At 42.1% G+C, this 22,357-nt stretch overlaps 1 protein-coding gene across 6 annotated transcripts in view; it reads left to right on the top strand.

Moving 5' to 3' along the window:
- KCNIP4 (potassium voltage-gated channel interacting protein 4) overlaps positions 1 to 22,357 on the top strand; it is a 691,146-nt gene that overhangs the window by 388,711 nt on the left and 280,078 nt on the right. The window contains exon 1 of one of the 6 annotated variants that reach the window (XM_033948552.1): positions 8,943 to 9,081. The exons of 3 other annotated variants lie outside the window; for them this stretch is intronic. In XM_033948552.1, the coding sequence (XP_033804443.1) occupies positions 8,970 to 9,081 (112 nt within the window). In that variant the 5' untranslated portion in view covers positions 8,943 to 8,969. Of the gene's footprint in view, positions 1 to 8,942; positions 9,082 to 15,675; positions 15,779 to 22,357 lie in introns of those variants that run through there. 2 more of the 6 variants (XM_033948566.1, XM_033948575.1) reach the window with 2 other exon arrangements.

Below are 22,357 nucleotides of genomic sequence, written 5' to 3' on the forward strand. Positions count from 1 at the left end.
GCATAGCGTAGTGGTTAAAGCTACAGCCTCAGCACATCCAGGGGTTCTGGGTTCAAACCCATGCTGCTCTTTGTGACCCTGGGCAAGTCACTTAATCCCCCCATTGCCCCAGGAATATTAGATAGATTGTGAGCCCGCTGGGACAGGGAAAATGCTTGAGTACCTGAATAAACTCATGTAAACTGTTCTGAACTCTCCTGGGAGAATGGTATAGAAAACTGAATAAATAAATAAAAGTCTACTTAAGCAATCCACATAAAAACCTTAAGGATCTAGTCTGCTTAGAGCGTAGGACCCAACACGGTCTGTGTTTTGACAAGGTAGTCTTCTTCAGGGGTCCTATAAATGATAGGGTTCCATTGGAATGATATACACTTCCCCCTCCCCCTTCGCGGTTTCGGCAATTGCAATTTCACATATTCGCGATTTTTGGGGGAGGGGAAAAAAAAGAAACCCCCCCACAGTTTAGCCTTCATCCCGGCGTCCCGGCCTTACCTGGTGGTCTAGCGGGCTTTCGGGGCAGGAGCGATCTTCCTACACTTCTGCCCCGTGTAGATCGCCAATAGGAAATGGCTGTGGGGATTCCCGTCGTAGTCTCGAGAGACTACGGGAACTCATGGCAGCTATTTCCTATTGGCGATCTGCACAGGGCAGGAGCGTGGGAAGATCACTCCTGCCCCGAAAGCCCGCTAGACCACCAGGTAAGGCCGGGATGCCAGGGGGAAGGCAGGAGGGAGGCTGGAGTGGGTCAGAGCCGGACCAGAAGATATTCACGGTATTTCACCATTCGCGGTCCGGCTCTACCCCTATCCCCTGCGAATCCAGAGGGAGAAGTATATAAACAAATAAGGATAATTTCTATGTTGGTGAATCTAAGGATGCAAGTGGCATCATGCACAAGAGTAGTCACATTCTTTCACTAGCTTCAATTATTCTTAGATCTCACCAGTCACTTTTGTACCTTTTTATTTTTTGTACCATATCACTCTTATGCATGATGCCACTTGCATCCTTACTCCCTCTTTTACAAAGGTACGCTATGCTTTTTAGCACGCGCTAAAGGCTAACACGAGCATGTTATCCTATGGATGTGTTAGTGGTTAGCACACGTGTTGATTCAGCGCGTACCAAATCCACGCTAAAACGCTTAACGCACCTTTGTAAAAGAGGCCCTTAGATTCACCAACACAGGAATTGTCCTCATTTGTTTATATATCATTCCAATGCAACCCTATCATTTATAGGACCCCAGAAGAAGACTATCTTATCAAAACACGGACCGTGTTGGGTCCTACACTCTCAGCGGACTAGGTCCTTAAGGTTTTTATGTGGATTATTTTACTTTTATGTGGATTGCTTAAGTAGACTTTTGGAATTTTAAAATTTTCAATAAAGTCCATTTCAGGAACATCGTCACTCCATAGTGTTTTTTGATTTCTCTTGGATTTTCTTCTCTATGGATCTCCCAGGGTCAATTTCTTTGTTTTGGTTGCATTTAATGAGAGAAAGCCAAGAAGGGAAATCTTGCCTTACCAATTTACTGCATTTCTTTGAAGGGGTGTTATCATTGAAGATACATTAGCTCAATGTGCTGTAAAATGTTAGGAAATATCAGGAAAGGAATGGAAAACAAGTATGAAAATACTATAATGCCCTTGTATCGCTCTATGATACGGCCACATCATGAATATTGTGTGCAATTCTCATCGCTGTATCTCATAAAAAGATATAGTAGAATTAGAAAAGGTACAGAGAAGAAAATGATAAAAGGGATAGTCTGACTTCCCTATGATGGCTCAGGGGTGATATGATCAAGGGGGCACCCCCTCAAACTCAGAGGGGGGAAATTTAGTGGTGACACGAGGAAGTATTTCTTCACGGAAAGGGTGGTAGATCACTGGAACAAACTTCCGGTGCAGGTGATCAAGGCCACCAGCGTGCTCGATTTTAAGAATAAATGGGACATTCACGTGGGATCCCTACGAGGGTCAAGTTAAGGAACTAGGTCACTAGCACTCAAGGGGTGGGTCAATAGAGTGGGCAGACTTGATGGGCTGTGGCCCTTTTCTGCCGTCTTCTTTCTATGTTTCTATGATAGAGATCTATAAAATACTGAGTGGAATGAAAAGGGTAAATGTGAATTGCTTGTGTACTCTTTCCAAAAATACTAGGACTAGAAGGCATGCGATGAAGCTTTTAAATAGTACATTTAAAATAAACCATAGAAAATATTTTTTTACACAACGTGTAATTAAACTCTGGAATCTGTTGCCTGAGAATGTGGTGAAATCAATTAGCTTAGCAAAGTTTTAAAAAGACTTGGATAATTTCCTAAAATTGAAGTCCATAAACCATTATTGAGATGGCTTTGGGAAATTCACTGCTTATTACAAGGGCAGGATTAATTCTTTGAGGGTCCCTAGGCATATAAGTACACTGGGCCATCCTGGCCCTGCCCCGCCTCCTTTCTCTCCCTCCACTACCCTTTCCACATGCCAACGGAAATGCCCCCCCAGCAATGACAATGGGTCCCCCCCACGGCAATGGGCCCCCATCCGACAACAACGACAACAAAAGCCGGCCCCCCCGGTATCAATGGACAGCAACGTGGCCTTCCGTTGGCATCAACAGCAATGCGGCCAGCTCAGCTCCATGAAGATCCCGTGATGACTGCGTCTGCCAGAAAAAGTAAGTTACGTAGGAGGGGGATGGACTGGCAGACACATTAATCGCGGGACCTTCTTGGAGCTGCATTGGCAGCGTTGCCTTTGATGCCAGCAGAAGGCCGTGTTGCCGTCTGACAATGCTGGGGGAGGGGGGGACGGGGCGGCCGGCCGGTATTGTCATCATTGTCAGGTGGGGGCCCGTTGCTGTGGAGGGAGGGCCCGTTGCTGTCTGCAAAAAAAATTGGCATATTGGTAAGTCGTCCTTCAGCGGGCCCCCTGACTATTTTGGATCCTAGGCACGTGCCTACTGGGCATATTCATTAATCCGGCCTTGCTTATTCCCAGGATAAACAGCATAAAATCTCTTTTACTGCTTAGGATCTTGCTAGGTCCTTGGGATCTGGGTTGTTCACTGTTGGAAACGGGATTCTAGACTTGATGGACCTTCGTTCTGTCCCAGTATGGCAATTCTTATGTTCAGACTAATAGATTAAAGTGGGTTATATTTATTTTTTGATCCTAGAGGGCTTGTCATCTAAATTTATTCATAAGTCAGAGAAGAGTTGACTTTCCTAAGGACACAAGAATTAGCTAGGGGGATTTCTTCTCTTGGTTCTCAGCCATTGAAGTAACCATTAGATTATTCCCTAACTCCTGGAAGACAGCTTCTACATGTCACCCCAAATATTTGGTTACTGAAAGGAATTCTTTATACCCATTCCAATGTACTGTAAAGAGGCAAAATAGCTCTTCTCAGAAGGCTGCTACTTTCTAGCCCAAGGATAATGGTTTTCAGGCCGTCTTGTGCCTCATAGCTATTAAGTCACTTAATCCCCCATTGCCCCAGGTAGATTAGATAGAATGTGAGCCCAACGGGACAGATAGGGAAAAATACTTGAGTACCTGAATGTAAATTACTTAGGCTATAAGTGGTATATAAATGCTTTTTAAAAAAAATATCTTTATTCATTTTAAAGCCAAAAATAAGTGCAACATATTTTACAGACATTTTACACTTTAACAACACTTAACTTCTATCAAATCATATTTATGACAAATACATATATCATCCCCCCCTTTATACATATCCAACAATTGCACTCTAATTAAAAGTATCTCCCCAACCACCCACCCTGGACGTGGTATATAAATGCTTAAATAAATAAATAAAAATAGTGGAGCAAGTTTCTAGTTTTCTTATATTATTGCTTTATACATGTGCCCTATTTTGTGAATTCTTGCATGCAGTATACATACAGGTAGTCATCGACTTATGACCTACCCAATTTTATGAACCAGCATAAGCCATATCATACCATTTTACTACCTCCCCTTAAGCCTACCTTGTACTGGTACTTGGGAGCAGTCTAGTGGGGTAAGCCAGGGTAGGAGTGATCCTTTCACATTCCTACCCATTCAGTCTTGCTGAAAGAAATGGCTGCTGTGAGTTCCCATGGCAGCCTCACGAGACTACCAAATCTTGCCAAACCACAGGAACTCATGGCAACCATTTTTTTCTTTTAATGACCAAATTGAGTTCTGACCGGTCTGTTGGAACCGGAGGTGGCCATAAGTCAATGACAATAAGAAAACAAAAAAGTAATAATTCAAAATTCTACGATTGGAAATAACAAAATTCAAAACAAAAATGGAATTCAGACTTCTATTTAAATATAAATATAGAATGTGCCCTCAATATTTAGCATTTCCAAAAATGACACTAAATCCAATGAATTCGATAAAGGATTGAGTCATCTGTGGAGAGGAGGCAGGACTTCAGCCAATATCTTCATATCACATGCCAGCCAATGGTCGTTCAGCCGATACAGATTATGGTTTTAATCACTGGTCCTCCTCCTCCACTATATGTGCAAATCAACAATATATTTAAATATTGTGCAAAAATCGCAATCTATCTATAATTTAATTATTTAAATAATGAAGAAATGTGTAAAAAGCCACTTAGCTTAGTAGTAACAAAAAGATCATTTCAGGAACTGATTCTGACTGGCCCTTTTCGCCATATCTTCTTCAGAGAATCAGAACAAAATGCTTAATACCTACAAATAATACATCAATGCACATATATCACAATGTTATCCTCATAATTATACTACAACTAGACTTTTTGGCATAATTCATATTTATTTTGTTGTATGCTGAGGAGCTGGAGCCTTTTTAGTGTTATAGGTGAATGATATGAGATAGGTTGTTCGTAGCATAATCATGACATTGAATGTATGATAGGTTTGTAATATAATTATGAGAATGAATGAAGGATAGGATCAGTGTTCCCGCTAAGGTGCGCTGGCCTGCGCTCGCGCACAAAATATTACATCGCAGCGCAAAGTTTCTCTTCACAGCGCACACACGCGTCGCAAAGGTAAGGGGAGGTAAGGTAAGGGGACGCATTGGGGGGATTGCACTTCCCCACAATTGCCATGCTTCGGTTCCTCTTCTTCCTTCCTTCCTCCCCCCCCCCCCGCGGGACCCTGCGGCACCATCAACTCTTACTCCCTCTAATGTCGGCCCTGCAGCTCCAGACTTCCTCGCACCTTCTCCCCTCCCCCTTTGGATCGCTATTATTTTAAATGTTATAGCCGCGGAGCTGTATCCATCAGTGGAGATGTCTAACCTCGGCCTGCCCCGGAACTCTTACTGCAACAGTGACTTCCTGTTCCTGCCTAGACGGGCGGCTGCTGCAGTAAGAGTTCCGGGGCAGGCCGAGGTTAGACATCTCCACTGATGGATACAGCTCCGCGGCTATAACATTTAAAATAATAGCGATCCAAAGGGGGAGGGGAGAAGGTGCGAGGAAGTCTGGAGCTGCAGGGCCGACATTAGAGGGAGTAAGAGTTGATGGTGCCGCAGGGTCCCGCGGGGGGGGGGGGGGGAGGAAGGAAGGAAGAAGAGGAACCGAAGCATGGCAATTGTGGGGAAGTGCAGAGCTGCAGGGAAGAGTGTTGCGGTACCCAGCTGGAGGGAGAAGGAAGATGAGGGAGGGAATTAAAGGAGATGCCAGGGCTTGGAGCATAGGAGGAAGGTATGCCAGTCTAAGGGAAAAGGAAGGGGGAGATGTGAGAGCATGGAGGGGGAGCGAAAGATGGAAGAAAAGGAAAGGAGAGAGATGCCAGAGAATCAGGGAAGGGGAGATACCAGACTATGAGGAGAGGTGTGGGAGAGGGAAGGCGAGGAGAGAGATGCCAGACCAATGGGGTGAAAGGAGAGATGGAAGGGGGAGGCATACAGTTTCTGGAAGGGGCATAGAAGGAGAGAAGATGCCATATAGGGGAAGAGAGACGGCAGACAGTGAATGGAAGGAAGAGAGTTACAAGAAGATGAGGAAAGGAGAAACCACAGAAGACAAAGGTAGAAAAAAATTTCTATTTATTTATTGCTTTAGGAGACATGTGTCACTGTTTCTGTGAAGCATTGTATGCAGAGTCCAGCTTCTTGCTGGTTCAATTTAACCTTTGTCTATGTATTTTTATTTTATCCCCCCTTTTACAAAACTGTGAAGCGTTTTTAGCACCAGCCTTGGTGGTAGCAGCTCTGATGCTCAGAATTTTATGAGCATCAGAGCTGTTACCTCCGTAGCTAAAATCCACACTACAGTTTTGTAAAAGAGGGAGGGGTTAGTTTGTGATTACATATTCCTTACTAGGCGAAGGTGTTTTCTGTGTTCTGTGTGTTCGAAAGACATGGTTTTCTGTTAGGATTGACGGTGTAGGATTGATCTGTGCTGGTCTGGCTTGTTTAGTTTTACAATGGGTGTATTGATGTACTGCTCACTGCAATATGTAAGATGCTGCCTTTTCCTAGGTACTCATGTGTGACGTGTGGTTTGTTACTAAAAATCATGTTTTTCTTACAGATGGGGGGGGGGTGCCAAAAAATGATGGGCCCCGGATGTTACATATGCTAGGTACGCCACTGTATGTAAAGATACCAGAAAGCTGGCGTAGCAAAAACTTCTAAGTTTTGAGTATTTAACCCTCCCACAATCTCACGGGCACTCGTTTCAAGTTTATTGAGATTTTGATTTAAACGCAATATCAAATATTTTCAATGCGTATAACAAAAATAAATTTGGGGAAATAAATAAAACCATTTGAACCAGTGTTCCCGCTAAGCTGCGCTGGCGTGCGCTGGCGCACAAAATATTACATCGCAGCGCACACGTTTCTCGTCACAGCGCACGATCGGAAGAGGCGTACGGCAGATGGCAGGGCGGCGAGAGGAGAATCGGGCGAGTTGGCTCATAACTTGCTGGCGCCCGATATTTTTGGCTCACGGTGAAAAAAGTTTGCTCACAACACCCGCCCGCTTAGAGGGAACACTGGATAGGATTGTAGTGTAATTATGAGGATAACATTGTGATATATGTGCATTGATGTATTATTTGTAGGTATTAAGCATTTTGTTCTGATTCTCTGAAGAAGATATGGCGAAACGGGCCCGTCAGAATCAGTTCCTGAAATGATCTGTTTGTTACCACTAACATAAGTGGCTTTTTACACATTTCATCATTATTTAAATAATTAAATTATAAATAGATTGCGATTTTTGCACAATATTTAAATATATTGTTGATTTGCACATATAGTGGAGGTGGTGGAGGAGGACCAGTGATTAAAACCACAATCTGTATCGGCTGAATGGCCATTGGCTGGCATGTGATACGAAGGATTGGTCTGAGGTCCTGCCTCCTCTCCACAGATGACTCAATCCTTTATCGAATTCATTGGATTTAGTGTCATTTTTGGAAATGCTAAATATTGAGGGCACATTTTATATTTATATTTAAACTGATGTCTGAATTCCATTTTTGTTCATAAATCAATGACTACATGCATTGTTTGTCTTAATCTTAACCCCCCTCCCCCTTTTATCAAGCCGCATTAGGCTTTTTTTAAATCACCAGCTGCAGCGGTAAAAGCTATGACACTTATAGAATTCCTATGAGCATCAGAGGTAATACCGCCTTGGCCGGCAATAAAAAAGCTTAACACGGCTTCATAAAAGGGACTTTAATTTGGATTAAGTACTGCAAAATGAAAAAGTTAACGAAAAAAAACCTATGGGCTCCTTTTTCTAAGCTGCGTTAGCGTTTTTAGTGCACGCTAAATCCACGCTACGCAGCTAGAACTAATGCCAGCTCAATGCTGGCGTTAAGGTCTAGCACGCACGGCAATTTAGTGCATGCTATTCTGCGCGTGAAAGCCCTAACGCGGCTTAGTAAAAGGAGCCCTATGAGTATAGAGGGCTGATTTTCTTGAATTGTCTTTTTTCTATAAAATTTGAGATATTTCTATGACTTCAGCTTTGAAAAACAGTTCCACAGTTTGGCTGCACACAGTTTATTCTTGCTTCCAGCTCATTCTTTGTGCAGCTTCTCATAATGAACATTTGTCTCCTATTCAGTTGTTTCTTAATTTTGTACATTTCCTCTATAACAGCATTCATCTGTTATGTTAATGTTTGTAAACTTCTAGAGAAATTATCCATGGTTACAGAAGTTGTCTTTCACTGTGCTCGATTTGTCATCAAACATCTTCTTTGTCTTAATTGTGCATATTTTACCAGGCAAGTGTGTTTTAAAAAAACTGAATGCAGTAGATAGAGTCGGCTGTCTAGGGAATAGCAAGGGATTCTCGTCTGTTGTCAGCAATATTTAATACACATGTTTTCAAACTGGAAGGGGAACGCTGCATCTGAGCTGATTGTTTGGCGCTGTCGACCTTAGCTTTCCGCTAGGTCTGAACTAAATGAGAACAGTTGCCTTTTTTGTTAAAGAGAACTTGTCAAGTCAAAAAATCTCCCCTGTTCAAGTGAGCCCGAGTGGAATGGTAAAGCCTGAATCGGAGAGCATCGCGAAGCAGGGAGCTGATATCGCTCTGTTCCCTTTCTCAAGCTCCCAAGGAGTGCTTTAAACCTGACACAGCAAAAGTCTGTGGCTGAGTTCTGAAACAGATGTTCTTCCAGCCTCTCCGATGTCAGCGTAACAGCTGGATGTAAGAGGCATCGAGGGGGCTTGCGGTTAACTTCAGCTTCTGAAGCAGACCCCCCAACTAGCACAAATCAAAAGCAGAGAAAAGCATGAAAATGTAATGCTCCGGTTGCTGTTCTGCCTCAGTCAGCTTGACCACTCCACAGGGCGGCGTGGCTCGGCTTGTTTGTTCACTAGCGAGGGGGGGGGGGGGGCTCTCTTCTGGATGTCGCGAAAACAGTTGTAAACTTCCTTCCTTGCCTCCCTCCCTCTGGAACCAGGGCGAAGCCTGGCATGGTTTGCCCACGTGAAGTATGTTGAGCGTTGAGTGGGAGACGGAGGGACTGCAGACCGTGGGCATCGTTGTGATTATCTGTGCCTCTCTGAAGCTGCTCCATTTACTGGGACTCATTGATTTTTCAGAAGGTAAAGTGATTGCTTGCTTGCACTTGCAAACTGGTCTTTCTGAGGGGGGGGGGGGGGGGGAGCAGGTACTGTCCTGCTGCTTACAGGCTGTAAACGCAGACTGCAGCAGCTCCTGCCAAAGTTGTAAGGCTGGGAAGGCTGCGGAATAGTGAAATTAGCCTGCTATAACAGTGACACTATCTCTTCCTCTTAATGCTGAGGAGTAGACATGAAGCAGGAGCTTGTTTTGTGTGCTTTCTATATACTTTATAGTGAACTATATCATTATAAAACTAAAAATAAAGAGAAAAAAAAATATCTTAATATATTTTCGGACTGAAAGCTGACAGCAAGCCGGTGCTGATGACAGGTGTCTTTGATATTGTCTTCAGTATTGTAGCTAATAACTCAGAAGGGCAAAGTCTGAATCTGTTCTAATAGAAAAAAAAAAAGAGTTATGTTTTATTCTGAGATACATACATAAAGCTGTCAAGTTACCCCAGTCCAGGAGGGAGATTTTGGGCCACTCCTAGGTTTCTGATATCGCGATCCTTATGTATTATGGGATTTGCATGGCTGATTTCAAGGGGATGAATCGGGGACTACAGATACTGCTTTGGGATGTAAATTTAAAACAAAATCTCTCTCCTGGAACCGGACAACTTGGCAACCCTGAAAACGTGCACTTGGGTGTAGATCAAACTTTCAAATGTGGTATTGTTTCAGACAAACCATTGAACCACTTATATATGTTTTATGAAAAAATAAACTATTGTTTATTCATGAGCTGGATACTTTTTATGAAGATATCTGAACTGCAGGCATGAAGCAGAGCTGCCTTATTGATTTTCCTTTGAACCCATGGTATCTTGATCTTGAAAAAATAATATGAGAATTTTCTTCTGACCAGCCTTTCTGCTCATAAAAATCTGCTGTGTCCACCCTACCTTTTGTTTTATCCTAATTTGTTCTTTCCTTTCAAAAATATTGTAGTTCTTCCCCCTCCCCCTCCTTTTTGTGCCAGTACAGGCATCTATTTTAATACTTAGCTGTTGTTATCATTGCTGTTTTTGTTTTGGGGGGATTTATTATGTCATTTTAATATTTGATGTCTTTTTATTATTCTGTCTTAATTGTCTTTACCCCACTCAAATGTTTTATGAATGTTAGCTGCTTTGAAACTTTGAAAAGGTGGGATAACAAAATTTAAATAAACATAAAATTAGCCTTACTGGGTCAGGCCAATGGTCAATCTAGCCCAGCATCCCATCGTCACAGAGGCCAACCCAATTAACAAGTACCTGGCAAAAACCCAAATAATAGCAGCAGTCCATACCACCGGTCCACGGCTAGCAGTGCTGTGAGCTAAGTTGTTCTTAGTGTTCAGGCAGAATTTTAAGTCTTCTGAAACAAACAAAATCCCTTGTACTTATTAATGCATTTTTGACTGATTTGTGGTATAGTATAAATGGTACATGATTTCTGGACAGCAGCTGCCATTATCTCCGAGATATGATAGACAAGTAAAAGCATGCATATCTTCCTCTTTCCAAATCATTAGCGATGTTTCTTTTCTCCTATGAGATTTTCTATGAATATTCCTCTCACCAGAATACTAGACATACTCTTCCTGAAATGTGCCACTGTTAAGCTAGCTAACACTCCCCCTCTTTTACTAACGAGTAGCGCGGGTTTTAGCACTGGCAACAGTGGCAACCGCTCCGATGCTCAGAGAATTCCTATGAGCGTCAGAGCAGTTACCGCCGCTGCCGGCCCTAAAACCCGCGCTACATGTTAGTAATGGAGGGGGACTGTTAGAAAGAGAGATTTTCTTAAGCTACCTTCCACTCCCATGTGCTGAAAGATTTTTGGTCTGTTGGACTTTTGTTTTTGGTTTTTATTAAATTCTATATGTAGCACTGAAAAAATTGGTGCTGAAAAAATTCTCAGCGCTTTTGTAGAATAGTGTTTATGCCCTGGACCCATGCTTAACTTTAGGTATGAAACTCTAGGCACACTAATAATCAAGTTTGAAAGAAGAACATTCACATATAACACCCAACAACAGTAAGAAATAGTACTGCTGCTTTACAGCACTTCTTTCAGGATAACTTCATTGTGCTATTTAAGGTCCTCAGCGGGCCACCACACACTCAAATTTTTTCATTGTGTGGGGCTTTATGCTCCCATTCGTCATTGGACCCATATATATAATATCAATTATTTTTTGAAAAAGTTTTTTTATAGAAATACTAAAAGTACTTAGCTTATGGATTTGACGCTAGCCGGGAGGGTAGAAACATCAGCCACCAACATATTTCGCCCATGCAACTCTAGGGCTTTATCAAGGCACCCTCTCCCTCTGTCTTTGAAGCTTGGCTATCTTGCTTCCAATTCCCTGTTGGGTTCTGCTCCCAAAGCAAATGTAGTTTGGTTCCTGGCTTCTGTTTCAGCTGCTTATTCCAGCCCTGCTGTGAAGGGAGGACAGCAGGGCTGGAATAAGCAGCAGTACTATTTCTTACTGTTGTTGGGTGTTATAACTTTAGGTATGGCCATTTACACCAACTGAAATGTGGTACAAACCCTTGTGCCTAAATTAGGCACAGATTTCACTTACACTCCTCCCTCCGTATTCGCAGTGCTTACGGGTAGCCATGAATATGGAAGAGCCGCAAATAACTTTCTCATATGTTATACATGGTTTTCTTTTTAAAAACCCTCGAGAATATGATAAAACCGCGAATAACATATGAGAAAGTTATTCGCCTCCTCCCCCGCCTGCCCAGGTCTCTCCTTAACCCTGGCCCCGTCTACAGAGCAGGAGAGAGAGAGAAGCCCACTGCCAACTCCCGTCGTGTCGCTCCAACCCCTCCCACCCCACCAAGCCGCCGCTCTTACCTCTGGGTCCCCCTCGCGCCCAGCCCGTCTCCTAAGAGCCGCGGACCCAAATTCCAGCGGCGCTCACATGACGGTCTCGGCCAATGGCTGGCCAGCGCTCCAGTCCGGGCCATGGCAACAGGAGCTTGAGGGTGCAGTGGCGGCCACCACCCTGTGTGCGAGGGTCCTGACAGAGATGAGCCCCGGTTGCACTTGGCCAGGTGCAAATGAGGCTTTAGCCCACCTCTTTGCAATGGCAGTTATGCACCCCTTTACTTGATTTGGAATAGATGTTGGTGGCATGGATGATGTAATTTGGGGGGAGGAGCCAGCATGCTAAAAACCGTGAATAGTCTAAACCGCGGGTACCAAAACCATGAATAAGGAGGGAGGAGTGTATTATATAGCTACGCACATAAGTCCAATGAACACCTCTGATCTGTCCAAGACACAACCATTTCTATGCCCACCTTTTTTTGTCTCTGTAGGCGTGATTCCTGTGTAGGCGCCGGAAATGTATGCCTTTGAAACCTTGGCCAATATTTCTGGCGCTTACCTTTCACATAGCTGCAATTCTGCAAACAGCGCCATTGCATGATTGACACATGATTGGCGGCCGTTTTTCAGGCAGACGCCGATAACGGTGCTGTTTACATAATCTGGGCCATAATAAGAACATAAGAACATAAGAAATGCCTCCGCTGGGTCAGACCTGAGGTCCATTGTGCCCAGCAGTCCGCTCCAGGACCTGTGCAGTAATCCTCTATCTATACCCCTCTATCCCCTTTTCCAGCAGGAAATTGTCCAATCCTTTCTTGAACCCCAGTACCGTACTTTGCCCTATTATGCCCTATTACGCCCTCATAAATTTATCCTCCCCTTGCCCCAGAAAGCTCCTACACAAAGTTATACCTACTTGGAGGCTCACACAAATGTCATGAATTTTATTTTATATTGTCTATCATTTATAGTTTGGGGAGATTTTGACTGCCTTATTTGGCACAGTCAAATGTTTTGCAAACTTAAGGGGGACCTCTTTTACTAAAGTGCAGTAAAACTGTGACTTAACACATTTTGGCTTGGAACTTTCCAGTAAGCTAAGCTCAGATTTAACACAACACATATAGGTCTTATTATTATTGTTATTATTTTGGGACATCCCTCCCCTTAAGAATCACTGAGCTCTGGAATAACCTTACCTCCCCACTTCGGAATCTGAGCTCCCTCCAACTTTTCCGTAAACATCTGAAAACTTGGCTATTCTCGAAAATGTAATACTTCCTCCTTCTCTGGTATACTAAGCCCCTCTAAACATTCTTTATACTAAGGCCTATAACCCTTCATTGGAGTTCCTTCTCTATCCCAGCTCCTGTAAACCGTGCCGAGCTCTACAATTGTGGAGAGGATGCGGTATACAAACCTAAGGTTTAGTTTAGTTTAAATTCACTACAACTTGAGACTTCTTGCTTTCGAAACCATTTAAGGAGAGAGAATGAAGTAAATGAATATTTGTTTATCTTTTAAAATGTTGTTGGGGATAGTAAAATGGGTTCTATGATTAAAAATATTTTATTGCAGGTTGTACACTAATATTGTAATAAAATTGTGGCAACCTGCATAGAGTTAGTTTAAGAGAACTTAGGCCCACTTTTGATAAATGACTCCTAAAGTTAGGCGCCTAGATTGTCACACCTAGCCAATCTAGGCACCTAATTTCATTTTCTTAATTGACTTACCCCCTCCTTTACAAAGCCGTGCTAGCATTTTTAGTGCCGGCCACCGTGGTAACAACTCCGATGCTCATAGAATTCCTATGAGCATCCGAGCTGTTACCGCGGCAGCCGGCACTAAAAACGCTAGCACAGCTTTATAAAGGAAGAGGGTTAATTGGCACTGATAATTGAAAGCGCCATTTAAAGTTTGGTTGTTTTTGCTTCAAGGTACTTTATGGCTTAGCCCTTAAATATATAACAGACCTTTTCTCTTTCACAACCAACAGACATAGGCGAAGCTCACACCTGAACTTTGTTTCTCCACCGGTTAGAGGTTGTAAATTTAAAAGTCATCACCAACATCTTTTCTCACATCAAGCAGCATTATGGGGTAAAGATCTAGAACAATTACTTGTGCCTACTACTTATAGGGAATTCAGGAAACACCTAAAAACACATCTGTTCCTGAAATACTTAGGAAACCAACCTATTCAATCTTAGTCCTCAACAAATGATCCCTGGAACTGTTAGTCACTAAGTCTGAACTTTGTTTATTCCATTCAATCTGGAACATCTTTAATCATTGTAAACCGCATAGAACTTCACGGTCCTGCGGTATATAAATTGTTATTATTATTATTAATAAAAACAATGTTTTAAATGTAGGGCTCCTTTTATTAAATGTCAGTAGAGGTTTCTACCTATGAGCATCGTAGAATTTATCTTGCTGGCCCGTGCTAAAAAAACCTCTAGCAACATTTAGGGCTCCTTTTACGAAGGCGCGTTAGGGCCTTAACGCACGGAATAGTACGCGCTAAAATGCAACGTGCGCTAGCCACTACCACCTCCTCTTGAGCAGTGAGCAGGAGGCAGTAGTTTTTTGGCTAGCGCGCGCACTAATCCGGTGCGTGTGCTAAAAACGCTAGCGCACCTTAGTAAAAGAAGTCCTAAAGCAATAATGATTTGCCATCAGTTGCTTGGTTGAGGGAAACATATTATAGGGTGACCTTACGTGCTTATTACACTCGTACACAGATGTTTTATAGTGGAGGACTTCCTACACCACTATGTCATAAATGTGGGACGGGGGTCAAACTTTGGATATGCCTTTTGGTTCTGCCCCATTATTTAGTGCTTCTGGAGGCGTATAATCTCTTATATGTCAGGGTTAATTGGGAGAGTCTTACCCAGTACCCCGGACCACTTTGTCTTGGATTTGCCAGAGGCTTTGGCCATTTACCTAGGGGTCATCGAGCTTGGCATTGGCAGAACTAATTGCATCAGTTGGTCATTTGGGAGGAGTGAGATGCCGGAGGGTCTAGGAAACGAAAGATGTTGTTTTTTAATATATGGGAGCCTTATCTGCAAGTCTTACATCCTAAGGGTCGCAGTGGGGTTTTAAGATGGTTGTCCTAATTTGTTAGTTAGTTGGGTTGGGAGAGTAATGGTGAGTACTGGTGGGGCAGGATGGAGAGTATCATTGGGGGGGAGGAGAGGGGGAGGTTTGAGGAGGGGAAATGGGGTGTATTGAAGGTTCTGGCAATTAGTCAAAGATAGGATAAGTGGCTCAGGTGGGGGAAGGGGTGGTGTGACATTTTTGAGGTTCATAAGAGTACAGGGCTTTGGAGTACCTTTCCACCCTCATTAATCTCATTTGCCCTATGTAGAGAAGGAAGGGGAGGGAGTTTGGTTATATTATTCTTTTATTGTATATTGTCACAAGCCCAGTACCGGCCTTGTGCCAGTGAAGAACCTGAAGAGGCACCCTGTGAAACTAGTCAGGGCTAATTACTTTGTGCCTGTAAGACAGGAATTGGTGCAGGAAATGCAGGCTGTTTGAACAGGACTTAAAACATAGCCTGGTGAAAACAGACAGGGCCCCTTTAAATCCTCCATTTTATAAAGGGCTGGCTAAACAGGGCAGGAGGCAGCCTCAGCTGAAGAAAGCCCAGCCCCTGAGTAGGACTGGGTGGGGCACAGCAGCCTTGGAACAATTGGAAAGCTGGCTGTCCCAGGGAAGGAAAGAGGCCAGGGAAGTTCCCAGGTGGAAGGAACCTCCACCAGTACAAGAGTCCATGGATGTGGAAATGTTTGACCCAGAGCCAGACCAGCAAACACAGGATATCCAGGTACTGGAGGACATGGATTGTAGTTCTCTTCCAGAGCTTGCGTGTTCAGAAGCCATGGAAGTGAGCTGAACTCGCTGTGTGTTTGCCTTTCAGAGTTGTTTTTTTGTTATGGACTTTTTGATGGGCTGGTTGGCTTGCTGGGAGAACTGTGTTTGGGGATAATTAAGCCACATGGACAAAGGCATGCATTGTTTGGAATGCAGTGAAAACCCTGAAGATTGGGTGTTGGTTTGTCTGATATCCAGGATAGTGTTTGGGGTTATATTTTTGTTTGTGCTTTGCTGTGCCAAGGAGTTGAACTGATAAAACGTATAACCTTCCGCTCCTTAATGCTTGAAGGGAAGGGAGAGGCACTGCAACCTTGTACAGTTCAGAGTTTATGGTGGAGCTAAAGACTGCTTGAGACTCACCTATACTTTGAGCTGTGCTCACTACCTGACAATAGAACTTACCTGGGAGATTAGTAAACACTGGAGCAGGAACCAGACCAGGCTGGTAAGAGTGATATTATAGTTATTTTTGGATTTTTGTTTTGCCCTTGCTGGATTTTCAATAAAAGTGATTCCTTTCTTTTCGATATTGATGTGAACTGAGCCATTCTGATTTGTTGATTCACAGAGTGAGGTACTACCAACAGGTCTTCCTCCCTCTTGGGGAAGCACGCCAGGGCGTTTTTGTAAGCGTGTGCCGGTCATTGCTAGGCCCAAGAGCCGGTCATGCTACAATATGTTTGTTCTATTATTGTATATGATGCATTATTATTTGTACTGTGCACCTTTGGGGTGCGCTGGTGTTGTATTTGCTGTGTTTGCATCAATAAAAATTGTTTGAACTTATAACAGCTCAAACATGCCCCCCTTCCTACAGTTTTTACCTTCTATGTTTGCTTTTCTTGACATATTGTAGTTCTACCTCCTCCCGCTTTGTCTTGCATTGTGTCCATGATAGTTGTTTTTATGTTTTTATTACTAATGATTACAAATATCCCCTTTTTATTGTACATCGCCTAGAAATCGCGCTAGGTGATTAATCAAAATTTTTAATTAACTTGAATAAGCAGTGGATTTCCAAAGCCATCTCAATAATGGCCTATGGACTTCTCTTTTAGGAAATTATCCAAACCTTTTTAAACCCCGCTAAGCTAACTGATTTCACCACATTCTCCGGCAACAAATTCTAGAGTTTAATTACACGTTGTGTGAAGAAATATTTTCTCCATTTTGCTTTAAATCTATTACTTAGTAGCTTCATTGCATTATTGGAAAGAGTGAACAAGCAATTCACATCTACCATTTCCATTCCACTCATTATTTTATAGACCTCTATCATATCAACCCTGAGCTTTCTCTTATCCAAGCTGAAAAGCCCTAGCTGCTTTAGCCTTTCCTTATAAGGAAGTTGTCCCATCCCCTTTATCATTTTTGTCTCCTTTCTCTGTACCATTTCTATTTCCGCTATATCTTTTTTAAGACATGGTGACCAGAACCATAGAGCGATACAAGGGCATAACATTAGCATTCACACTTAGTCACCTCCAGCCAACCTCTAATACATTTACTCTAATAAATCGCAGACACTGTTTAACTGGAAAATGTTTGGCCGCAGCTTTATTTATAACCCCAACTTAAACATTTCAACAATTAATTCTTATATTGGTAACATTTCACCATAGTAAAATCGGCTGGACCATAAACCCCTCTTTCCCCTCCCCTCCCCCCATGAGCCATTCGGTGACGAAACTAGCTCATTCCCTCAGGCAACGCCTTGCCACTTTACCCCATAGCATGACCCATGGTATCGTCAGGTCACACACACCCCAACTCATGGCGGTGACGCCCATGAGTAATTCCTTTATTTCCCCATCACATGTATTCAATTCCCCTTTCAGCCACATCAAACAATATCCCCCATGTTTTATGCACATTTCCCTTGTCCCAGCTGCGACCGATCCGCCCCCACCACAGTACCCCCCCCCCAATCCCTGAACCCTATCCAAAATCAGCAGCTAACCAAGACCACCACCGGGAGGGAGGGAAACACTCCTTCCAACCCTCCTCCCTCACATCCACCCTCTCCCACACCAAAACCCCAAAATGAATTAAACCGCCAAAAATCCTCTCCCTCAACATTCCAATCTCCATTCCAATTAACCAATCCCTATCTTTCATTCCACTATCTCCCTCTCCTAACAACTATTTCAACCAATCCCACTCCTCTTCTATCTTTCCTATCACTTCAACCCTCCTCACACCTCCTCCTCCCCCAGCCCCTACCTCTAACTTGGCCTTCTTTTCCTCAGTTCAGCTAATGTTATGACCCTGCCAGCTAAATCCGGCAGGGTATTCTTATAACATTTTCATCTTTATTTTCCATTCATTTTCTGATAATTCCTAACAACTAACATTCTATTTTATTTTTTAGCAGCTGCCACACATTGAGCTGAGGGTTTCAATGTATCCTCAACAATGACACCTAGATCCTTTTCCTGGGCAGTGACTCCTAAGCCAGAACCCAGCATCACATAGCTATAGTTCGGGTTCCTCTTTCCCACATGCATCACTTTGCACTTGCCATCATCTGCTATTTTGACACCCAGTCTTCCAGTCTCACAAGGTCTTCTTGCAAGTTTTCCACAATTCTCTTGCGATATAGCGACTTTGAACAACTTTGTGTCATCAGCAAATTTAATTATCTCACTAGTTATTCCCATGTCTAGATCATTGATAAACTTGTTAAAAAGCAGCAGTCCCAGGGACTGAGGAAAGCAGAGCTTTTCAGTTGGCACTTCTGTGTTCTGTGCCGACATAAAATCTCTGCTTTTCTCAGTCCCTGATGCAGCTACGAGGCAAAACACTTGGCCATTGTCAGTGGGGATTGGAGCCTGGCTGCCTTTCCACGCATTTCAAGATAAGTTTATTGTTAGTTCTTTAATGTTTGTCACAGTGACTGCCTTGAATGAATAGTGCCTGTGAAGCATTTAACTGTTCTATTAACAGTTTGGGTACCTATTTCACTTGTCCTTGTGGTCAAACGGAGGTTTTTATGCCTGTGAGGTTATTTGCCCTTTCCAGTTAGAAGAAGGCATCCTCCCTAATGGGGCTCAGAGGCTTTTCCTCCTGAACACCTATGGACTTGCTATAGCTGGTTTTCACTATCAAGATTTTTCACAACTTTTTGTTTATATGTTTGACTGAATCTTAGCTGTGTGGGTTATTTGTTCATAAGATTTACTGAACCCCACTATTTTATCCTTCTCCATTGAGAATATTGATCATTTAAACCCACTCTGTTTTCTATCTTTCAACCAGTTTTAAATCAATAAAAGGATATTACCTCCTATCCCATGACTTTCTAATTTCCTCAGAAGTCTTTCATGAGGTACTTTGTCAAATGCCTTTTGAAAATCCAAATACACAACAATTGATTCAATTCCATAATTTTCGTCATACTTGAATTTAGAAAATATTAAGCACTTATCTTAATAACCCGATGGAGGCCCAGCCCATTTCGCACCGATGGGCTTCTTCAAGGGTAATGAAAAGGCTTATTAACTTGCCAGTTGAACTTCAATTTTGCTCAAAAGATGATGGTGTTTGCCGCTGGTAAAATCGTTGCTTGATCAAAACAGCATAGATAAGTGCTTAATATTTTCTAAATTCAAGTATGACGAAAATTATGGAATTGAATCAATTGTTGCTGGTCACTTAATGCTCATCCATAAAGAAGAAAATATTGATAGAAAATTGTTATATTTTTCACTTAAATATTTATCACGAAAGCAAAAAAATTTTAAAAAAATTAAAATCAAAAATATACAAAATTCAAGGGTTTTTGACCTGTGATGATACCCAACCCCAAAATAGTTGTGACTTCATTGATCACACTCTTGGGGTATTTTGAGGTCTTTTTTCCCTTGATTTAAATCACATTATATACACTATCAGTGTTCCATCAATTTTGTTGGATTACACAATCATTTTGGACACTATATCTTGTTTTCCATTCTCTAATTCAGTTGATACTATCCATTTACATGCCACTAATATTGCCCTGGCAAGTGATTTAAATGGCCAGGGGCCATTTCTGGCCATTTAGATTGCTCTAACTATTAACCCCTAAATGCTTTTATGCAAGCCATTCCTTATAGATCAGGGGGTCATCATACCCAGTCCTTCAGGTCCACAATCCATCCTGGTTTTTAGGATGTCTACAATGAATATGTATGAGATATATTTGTATTCACTGCTTCCTTTGCATACAACTAGATCGCATGCATATTCACTGGAAATCCAGAAAACCAGGCTGAGCAGTGGAATTTGAGGCCTTTGTTATGGATTCTTTATTATTTACTAGTATTTTTCATGCCAAAGCTGGAAAGTACATAAATGATCTTACATACAAAATTAACAGGTTTATATTTGGCCATCCAGAGGTGTATATTAGCATTATTCAGTTGTTTTTGTGCTTTTTTAAAAAATTTATTTATTTATACAATTTTATAATATTACCAAGCATAAACATCTTGTACAGAAAAGTGCGATCAAAAACCAAATTAACTTAATTTTCCAAAATTGAAAAACACAGCTAAGCTTAAAAATAAAAATACATAAAATAAACTCATTTGATCACACACTAGTCCTCAATAATTGGATCCAAGATTTAAAGAGCAGAGCAAAATTTATCAGAAAATGTATCCAGGAAAGTCATATGTCTACTGCAGTACAAAGAGTTAAACTTCCTTAGGCGCAGCTATACCTTTCTCAAGACGTTTCATTGAGAGGAAACTTATCAAATGAGATGGCTCTGTAAAGATATACTTCAAAGAACAGTATCTAACTACACATTTACATGGATATCTCAGAAAAAAAAATACCCCCTATTTGAGTCACTGGTTTTGTGCTTTTTTTTTTTATGCTGGGATTAGCCTGTAGACTTAAGGAACTGCATCACTTTTCAGCCCCAATCACTGTATACAAATTTTATCAATTCCGATGGCACATATTAATACTCTATTGACTCTGGTACCCTGCAGCTCTGCTATAGTAAAATCTTTACATTGCTTTTTCCAGTTCACCCTCTGAAAATGTACAAATTGACTGCTTCATCCTAAGAAGTCATGTTTTCCCGTGAAGATCGATGTTAAATGGTTCTCCTGAGGATCCAGAAAAGTTCCTAAATTATCTCCTAAAAAGTAGTGTACGAATGAAGAGATGAACCCCCTTAATAACAAACTATTAAGACGTTGTTATCTCCTGCCCCGCCCCTCTACCTATGCTGTTCATAAGCCCTAATTCCTCTAATGATCCCTTGTCCTAAAGATTATACTGCAAAGAACACACTGCAGTTTATCTCTGTTGTTTCTTAGCAGAGGTTTGTTGCCAGTATCTTAGTACTCTTCTCAATCACACAGCAGGAGCAGAGGATGCATTAAGCTAGAGAACAAACGTGTTGAGTAGAACCCAAGGAGTGCAATCAAGAAGATAAAATAGGATATCTTAAACATCACTCACCTTGTCACGTCAGGTTATTTATTTTTTTACAGTATCTAACTACAAATGCTTCAAAAGTATGATATAGGAGTCCTTTTACTAAGGGCTCCTTTTACAAAGCTGCATTAGGGGGTTCAGCAGTGCGGCTGGGCAGGGGGAAGTGCAGCTGCCTACGTCTAGGGCTTATCTTTGGAGGTAGGGCTTATCTTCGGGGAAACACGGTAGCTGCGCTGACCGATTACCACAGTCATACCTGCTCTCTACCACCAGATACACTCCCTCCACAGTCAAAATAAATTACTGCATAGACTGTGTGTGCTGATCCAGAATTTACTGCAGGACATCTGAGTATACCCCAAAGTAAGCCTTTTAAGTTGTGGTAATCATGTGCAAGTACTCTCAAGAAAAAGGACCCTAAATCTGCTCCAGGACTCACTATAGCAAAATATTTTTAAAATGCAATAATGTATTATTGCAGTCCGTATAACATTACCTCAAGCTTGGGAAAGCCCTGAACCTCCATTTGGGCTTGGAAGTACTATCTGCAGGGGGCAAGCTTAGGGCTACACTTTTGAAGGCTTTGAGGAAATAGGAAAACTTGTGTGTGTGTGTGTGTGTGTTTTGGGATGGGGGGGGGGTCTCCATAGCTCAATTATGTTTGTTAGAGAACGCTCTCCCCTTATCTTGTTATGCTGGGGTATGGAAGGAGAAGTTTGTATATCCTGGAGTTTGGCTGTGCAGGTGGATGGGGAGTGGGTGTTTGAGCAAGAGGGGAAGGGGATTTCACGTAAAACGTTTGCAAAGTGAGGTTAAGCTGAGTTTTGTTTTTATTACGCTACACTGTTATGTTATAAGTGAACTGTATTTCTTAGAGCTGAGTGGCCATAAGAGATATATTCATGATCGCTTATCTGCTTGTTGGTACCAAGAATTGTAGTATTTATGTTGCATGTTTCAATAAAAGACCTTGTTAAAAGGAAAAAAAAATATATATATATATATATACTTAGCTTCTGTACAATTAAATGGATTTTTCAGGCTGAGGCTGACCTACAGTAAAAATTAAATTGTACTAGCTTGTCAGCCTGAA

The sequence above is a fragment of the Geotrypetes seraphini genome, chromosome 1 (genome assembly GCF_902459505.1).
Source record: "Geotrypetes seraphini chromosome 1, aGeoSer1.1, whole genome shotgun sequence".
Classification (NCBI taxonomy): domain Eukaryota; kingdom Metazoa; phylum Chordata; class Amphibia; order Gymnophiona; family Dermophiidae; genus Geotrypetes; species Geotrypetes seraphini.